This window comes from Camelus bactrianus, chromosome 2 (genome assembly GCF_048773025.1).
Source record: "Camelus bactrianus isolate YW-2024 breed Bactrian camel chromosome 2, ASM4877302v1, whole genome shotgun sequence".
Taxonomy (NCBI): domain Eukaryota; kingdom Metazoa; phylum Chordata; class Mammalia; order Artiodactyla; family Camelidae; genus Camelus; species Camelus bactrianus.
Window position 1 is genome coordinate 25293252 of NC_133540.1, and position 8348 is coordinate 25301599.

The 8348-nt window shown below is 34.8% G+C and overlaps 1 protein-coding gene across 2 annotated transcripts in view; it reads left to right on the forward strand.

Moving 5' to 3' along the window:
* TLL1 (tolloid like 1) overlaps positions 1-8047 on the forward strand; it is a 183383-nt gene extending 175336 nt beyond the window's left edge. For both annotated transcript variants that reach the window (XM_074377000.1, XM_045505533.2), the window contains 2 exons: positions 3435-3685; positions 4874-8047. In XM_074377000.1, the coding sequence (XP_074233101.1) occupies positions 3435-3685; positions 4874-5008 (386 nt within the window). In that variant the 3' untranslated portion in view covers positions 5009-8047. The remainder of the gene's footprint in view (positions 1-3434; positions 3686-4873) is intronic.
* Positions 8048-8348: the final 301 nt, after the last annotated feature.

An 8348-nucleotide genomic window follows, 5' to 3' on the forward strand; every position in this document is an offset into this window, starting at 1 on the left:
AAAGTAGATATTTTGTGGGAATTTATTTAAAAAATGGAAGGAATCCTTCCTGTTGGCATCTTATAGTATGGTAAGTTAAACTTCTGATTCTCAGAAGTTTCTGAACTTCTGATTTTTTAGTTAGTTTCTACCAACAAGACAGCCAAGCCAGTACCACGTATGTCAATTTCCACTACACGTATAAAGCATTTATTCAATGTTTACTGCCTTCTAGAATACATGTAACTGTTATTGATGGGCCCTGCAATATACATTGAGTAAATTTATATTTCTGCATATAATTTAAATTTTATCCACCAGAAAATCTTCTAATACTATGAATTTTGAAATTAGGTAAATAGAAATATTAACAGTGCTTTATGACTATTTTTTCACAAGTAATACTATCCAAATCCGTGGAAAATAGACTATTGGAAAGAGTCCTTTTTTCCTCTAAAAGTAGGTCCAAATTCTAAGCCAAATTTATTTTAATCAAGTAACAACCAAAAAGAAAAACCCAGCTCTTTCAATAAAAACATAGCATATTCTTTCAGAGGATATGGTGCTAAAACAGAAAAAGAAGGGAAATGTGGAGAGAAAATAATTTAAAATATGCCATGTATGGTGGGATTTTTTTCTGTAGCATAAAGTATCATCCTATTTGTCAATGATATTTAAAAATCAAATATTACATTAATAAGTTCCAAAAAAAGAAACTATTTTGATGTAACTTAAATTATAATGCCTAAACTTATTTGGCACTCTCAGAGATTTAACATTTTACCAGGAAATTTAATTTCCAAATTAAAATGAAGGCTGCCCTTTCTGAAACATTTTTAGTCATTTTTAACATCATTTATTTTGAGTATTGTCATTTTCTAGAAGTTTTCAGTAAAATCAAATAATGATGCCTCACTGTCATTTTCAGATTCACACAGGCTTTGTGAAATCTCCTTCCCCATTTTGTTCAAATACTTCATTTCCTTCCTGATTTCTGCTCTGAGCGGAGGCTAACAGAATCGTTTCTTCTGGATCTTGGTCTTTGCTTTGCTGCTTTGTTTGAAGCAGGCACACGGAAACCAGTGCCTGTCCTATCTCACAGTCCACCCCTTCCTGGGTTGTGAAATAAAAGTAACTAGAGTGCTGACATTTTTTTTTTAACTTGAAAATAAAAAAAAATCACTCAATTATATCAAACTTTGAGAATAAATAGATTTTTTTTTTAGTATCTGTAAATGAGATTACACTGGTTTATACATTCACCTATTGACTTCAGAAATATTTTCCCAAAATATTTTACTAGCCTTCCAAAATATAATCCCTCCTTTCTGAAAAACAGATTAATAGTGCTTGAAATTGTTTTTCAATTTTTCTGGCTTTTCTTTTCATACCTGAGTGGATGCCTAAAAGTGTAGATGATGGCATTTAAATGTCCTCACTAGAAAAAAATATCAATGATGATGGCAGTGTACACTTGGATGGCTTTTCCTGTGGGCCAGGTGTCCTTCAAGAACTGTACATGTTTTAGCCCATCACTCTTCACCTAGACCCTATGATGTAGGTACTATGTATGATCTCCACTTTAGGAATGAAGCCGGGGACAAAGTCCCACAGCTAATGAAGAGCAGAGCTCAGATTTGTGTATCCAAGCCATTTGGCTGTGGAGTTGCATCACAGGGAAAGGGCAGAGAGGTACCATGGTGGGAAAGGAAGGATGCTTGGCTTCCAGTCTGTGGGACTCATGAGATGATTCCCAAGACTGATCAGATTTCCAGCTTCCCATAGTGGTTCTAAGCACGTGTGTTTTGTCACATGTTTACATCTGAAATAGTAGTAGCTATATCAATAGATTGTGCAAGACACCCCACCTAACCATCTGGAAGACAAAGGGACATTTAGATTCATCATGTCACATGGTGAGGAAAGCCATTCTCATGACTGAAACCCTAGTTGGAAGCCCTTTCATATGTTAGCCACACAAAGGTCTCTGAATGTGCAGTTGTCTGTGACAATGACCATAGTTTTGGTTGGGCTGACGTGTATTCAGACACAGCTGGACTGGATTCCATCCTTGGGATTCAGAAATATTTTGTTATTTAAAATCACCAAACCACAATGTGGGTATACCATATACAAATCAAAAAACTCAACTAAGAATTTTAGCTGTCCTGACGCATCCTCACGGGGGGCTGCCAAGGGCTATCTGGCCACAGATGACCATGCCACAGATACAGTTGTGTGTTGATAACCAGTGGCTTAGCCATCCAAATCTTTCCACACTGGAGTTTTGTTTTTGTTTCCTCTCAACTCATCCCAGTTTTCTGGGGACTTTCCTGGTTTTAGTACTGCAACTCCTGCTTCCCAGAAACCTCAGTCTTTGGCAAATAAGGGTAGAAGGAAACTCTTACCTTCTCCTGACACCCTTCACAGCCCTCTTTTCCTCCCTCGCCCCAGCCATGTATGTTTGCACGTGTACTTACTGGAGGGAGCATTGCAAATTCCCTTTACTTTGATTTAATCTCTAGTCGTTGTAAAATTTGGGGTCTCAGACCACACACAGTTCCTGAGAAAATTTTGAAAATTTTATTCTCTAAATTACACTAAATGTAAATTTTCATGCAAGTGTATTTATTTCTTTGGTATAATTTACCTCTACTGACAAAAGTAGTAACTGGTAAAGTGCATGTTTATTATTAGCTCTCTGAGAAACAAGCTGTAAAAAGAGCACTTAAATTTTTTGTTTGTTAAAAACACAACATATAACTGACTAGGTTCTGGAACTACAATGGTAACTACAATTAATGATGTGTGTATGTTTTCCCAACCAAGTTAGATAAATATTTCTAAATAAAGTAAAACTGTTCTGTATATTCTTTGTAGAGAGTTCTCTATGACATGTATACACATATAGCAGTTTTATATATTTTGTTGCTTTTAAGTTATCTCTTATTCCTCTGGATGCTTCAATTAAATTATTAAGATTAAACTCAAATTAAGGCATTGACCTTTTCCCCATGAAAACAGTTATTTAATACTGAAAACAATGTGAGATCTAACAATAAAAAAAAAAATTCATTGAGCGTTACATATGGCAGAAACTGTTTTAAGTGATTGTCACGTTTTACTTAAATTCTCAAAAGCCATTAAGATTGGTACTGTTATTATCATCTGCATTTTACTCTTGACCACTTTACCCTACAGATCAGAGAAGTGATGTCACTTATCGAAAGTCACCGAGCCGGTAGGTGTGGGAGGTGAGATCCCGACTCCGCAGTTTCTCTAGGGCCTGTGATGTATTCATTCTGCCATCTCAATCTTACAATATGGGGAAAATGACTAATGGTGGAAATAAACACCAAACTTAGAGAGTGGTTAGACTACATTGAAAGCGAAATTGGAATAAACTGTTAAATAAAGCTCGTGGCGCTCTTATTTCATTTTCCTTTCCTTGGCAGAGTGTGGTGGCAGACTAAGAGCAGAATCAAAACCCAGAGATCTGTACTCGCACGCTCAGTTTGGTGATAACAACTACCCGGGACAAGCGGACTGTGAATGGCTGTTAGTGTCAGAACGGGGCTCTCGACTCGAATTATCCTTCCAGATTTTTGAAGTGGAAGAAGAAGCTGACTGTGGCTATGACTATGTTGAGCTCTTTGACGGTCTCAATTCAACGGCGGTGGGGCTTGGTCGATTCTGTGGATCAGGGGTAAATACAGTACAGGATACCATAGACATGATAAAAATGCCTATCAATTGATGATTGATATGCATAACATATACAAATCAGCAGTACTTTTACCAAAAAAAAAGTTACATCATATTATTAATGGCTTGACAAATTATAACATGCCTCTTCTTCCCTTATTTCTCCATCTCTAGTGAATTTGTTCGATAATATCAAACAAGGCAGATGAATTTGGTAGCTATACTTTCTAATTACTGTCCACATCTTTTTAAATTCATGTTTTCATTGTGCAAAAAAGTTAAATATTTAATAATCTAAAAGCAATGTACCTAAACATACATCTTTGACAATTTTGTAAACTTCCTAAATTAAAGCTTAAAGGAGAAAAAGCATATGCACACCATTCAAATTGGCCTTCCCCTCTCAACAATCTGTTTGATAAGTGGCAGGGTCCACCACTTAGCCAGTACTGTTGAATGTTGTTGCATTGCAGTGTGTCACTTGTGCACAGGACAGAGTGCCAGAAACATGTCAGAGGGTGTCACCATGAGAAATAAGAAAAAGAAAAGCTTAGGATTTTCTCAGTGCTTTTTATCCCCAAGATTCACTGGATTATGGTCAGATGTTCTTCTGAATACGTTTTTTCCTGAAGATATTAATCTTATTTTTGAAATGTCTACCAGTATATATTGCTTAAATAATACTGAACTTGAATAATATTCAAGTTGGGATTCCTGTCCAAGTAGCAACTGAAATGGAATATAAATGCTTCTCGGTACATAGATTATTAAAACAAGAAGGAATAGATGATTTGTATTCTGAAAGTGGCTCTTCCTTGGAGCAGCTTCTGAAACAGATTTAATGTCCCTTGATCCCCTCTGAATTTCACACTATGTACTTGTAAATCAAAGGAACTTGGCTTAACATTTTGGAAAAAACATCAAGTTCCAGAACTTGGAAACTGACTTAAGTATGTTGGAAGCCCAGCTATATCACTGATCAGCCTTATGACATTGAGTATATCATCTGTTCTCTGAAACTCAGGTTTTTCTCATCTGTAAAATAAAGTCACTCTTAACCGCTTTTCAAGGTTGTTGGGAGGATTAAATTATATACCAAAAAAAAAAAAAAATTCCCAAACATGAATTACATGGAAGAAAAAGTAATTTATTCCTTTTGTTTATTTGCTTTGTTTGTTTTTGTCTTCAGCCACCAGAAGCGATCTATTCAATTGGTGAAACAGTTTTAATTCATTTTCACACTGATGACACCATCAGCAAGAAAGGATTTCACATAAGATACAAAAGCATCAGATATCCAGATACCACGCATACCAAAAACTAACACGAAAACCTCCATCAGAACCTAAAGGGATGTGCATAATGGAGAGAAGATGTATTTCTTTTTTAAAATGAAGATTTTAGCACAAATGTTTTATATGACAAGTTTGAGCAGAAGGAAACTGCAAGACCAGAATTATCTATGAACTAAAAGAGAAGTTTCCAGTTTCCTGATCAGCATTGCCAGGATATTTGAACTTTATTCTTGACAGTATAAGTATAAATAAATCTGGTGAACGAGCATCTCATGCTTCAAAGAAGACTTCGCAGCCTTTATTCACAGCTCAACATAGATGCTTCACAATTCAGACAGTTCTGTTCAGGGTCTGTGACCCTGAAGAGTGTTCTTTTTGACAATTTTTTAATATATAGGAGAAATATAATGACCCTGCAGGTCATAAACTGGAAAACCCTCACCTCGTATCTTACGATCATTGCTTTGGCTTGGTATCTCGAAGACAACGTAAACCAGATCTATCTAAAGTGCTGTGCAACGGGAGTCATTTCAGGGTGGCTTGTACTTTAAGTGTGGGTGTGCCCAATGTTTGGAAACTGGAATATTTCAGCTTCATTATTTTCACTTGCAGGCTAAACTAACCTCCTTGCAACATAAAAAAGATCTTGAGACCATTTCATTTTACTGACATTTTGATAAGTTTGAAATGTCAGTAGTATCTATTATTGAAGTTAACTGTAGACGTCATTTACGTAAGAGCTGGAAAATGCCCGGATGATAGGTAAACTCAGTTCTTTTTCCCTGCTGCCTTTTCCCACCAAATCCAAGAAGCCTTGTGATGTCTTGTGAACATGATGAGAAAACTCCCGACAGGTGTGAACAGGATTCTTCCAAGTGACTGCCTGGATGGCTCCTACTCAAGTTCCACTGCTGCTATTGTCTTTCTTTTGTTGTTGATCTGTTGTAGTTGTTACTGTTGGTGTTGTCATGGTTAATGTTGTATTTTTTTTTTTTAAATGAAATGAAATGAAGCGAAAGTAACCCTTGTAAGAATTGAAAGATATCTTTCTTTCTCTTCCTAGGAATCAGTTTTTTAAAAAATGCAATGTTGGAAAAAAAGGATTTGTTTCTGAAAGACTTTCTATGGTGCTATTCTATAAACATTTTTTAAACAAAGTTTTTGACCTTTGAGCCAACCACCTGTAGACTATGAACGTCTCTCTCTGTCTAGATGGTAGCACTTGAAGACTCAAGACTTGTTACATGTAACAAAAGGATATCATTGCAAGGGCAGCCCCTGTCCTATGGAACAACTACTTATAATGCCTTAGAATTCTGTCACGTGATCGAGCAGATCCTCCTAAAAGACACTTTTTGAAAGTTGAACATAATAGTCTATGTTAATTAGCATCTCTATGAGGAAAATCCATTTCTGTGACTGAGAGCATTGTATATAAATATGATGACCTGCTTTTACTGTAGAAGATGAATTTTCTGCTTTAAAGCCAGGGTTTTTTTTTTTTTTTTAAATATTAATGTCTGTATATGTGAGATTGAGTGAGTGAAGCTACAAGAAAGTGAAAAGTAGTGGGTGATTGAAAAGTTTAAGTTTATGTGCCAAGTTCTACTAGAATCTTATTTGAATTTGCACCTTTCTTAGGATGTTTCATGGACAAATAATGGAAACTTCTAATTATTATCAACCCATCTAAAAAAAGGCTCCTTCCTTTAGAGAAACTCTATTTTGATATTTTTGATGTTGATATAGATTGCTATTGAAATAGCTTTGGTTCTGTTACCTGTCCATGAACATTCAAAATCTAATAAAATTGAGAATTTGTCTTCATTTTACAAAATTAAACTATACACACAGATTTAGCTTATTTGTTTTTTGTCATTGTTGCCTTGAAAAAGCTCTTCTTGCATATGAATTGTAATATGTAAATACATTTTTAAAAGCAATTTTTCGATCTTATTGAATGTTACTTTGGAAATGTATAACCGTTGCCTGCAATATAATGAGCTTTTTAGTGGAGCTGATTTATTCCAGTAACAACTTCTACATTTTTTTCACTAATCTCCAATTAGCCAAAATATTAGGAATGGGAAAGAGAGGTGAAAAAAAGCGTTAACCCTAGCCACTATACTGTATCCAGCCCAGTAGTAGGCACATGCACTAACTCTCTTTAAACTTTATGCCACCCTTTGAGAACTGTGGTCATGCTCTCACTTTGTTTAGGAACTGAGGTTCAAAGAAGGTATATAATGTTCGCAGGGTCACAGTGCAAAGTTAGATGTTAGAACCCAGATTGTCTGATATACAAATCTGTGCTTGTTCTACAAAAGATAGTAGAATCAATCTTGACATACATCAGTAGTAGATATATTTTTGTGATGAAACTTCTACAGGTGAAGTCAAGTTTAGAGATGCATTGCAGTAAAACTTTCAGGATAAGCATTGTTCTTTTCAGTAATAGCATGACAAGTCAAATATCAACTGTGGCTATCTTTAAGAACCACAGTTAGTACTAGAAATTAAAAAAAAAAATTACTAGATAGTCTAGAGTTAGTAACTATGGGCCTTTTGTTAAAATAAATACATTAAATTATTTTATCTGGTGTGGTAGGAGAAGTGTAGTGTTCTACTTTAATAAATATTGTGGATATTCTGGTTGACATCTTTTTAGGCCACAATGAGCTGCATTTGATACAAACAAGAAGTATTTAAAAGGCGTACAACAGAGGTGTTGTCTTAAATTAGGACTTCAATGGGAACATTAATTTTTATTGTACCTTATGTCAGATATCAGCTCACTGTATATTATTTTTATAGTAATTCAACTTTGGCTTAAGTGTGTTGTTAAATTCAAGTACAGTTTCATTGTTATTTTGTTCATAACTGTTAATTACTGTTCCAGGCATTTTATTAGTTTTGTAAATTTATTTTTAACCATTATGTCAACTCCTACATTCATCTTGGTTGTGCTCTCTATTTGCCAAAGTTCTAACTCCTATAAAATCCTCACTGACTACACGGAAAAAACTGCTCACACTTAATGATTTTATTAAATTATTTTTAAAAGTCAATTTTGACTATTAATCTAGTTTATGGAGGAGATCATGACTTAACATAACTGCACAAAAGAACATTTTAAATAAATATATGTGAAACAGCAATCCTATTTCCAAAGTCCCCAAATGTCCCTTGCCTGGATTGGCTGGATTTTTGCTATCTATGGTTAACTTTAGTATATCACAATCTCAGATACAAATTCTGTCCAATTTTATTTTTAAATACCTTGGTATCTTTTATTTGGTTTCTATTACTATATTTTTGATAGCCTCAAATAATGAAATTTTATTCTCACACATTAAAAAATCTCTAAAA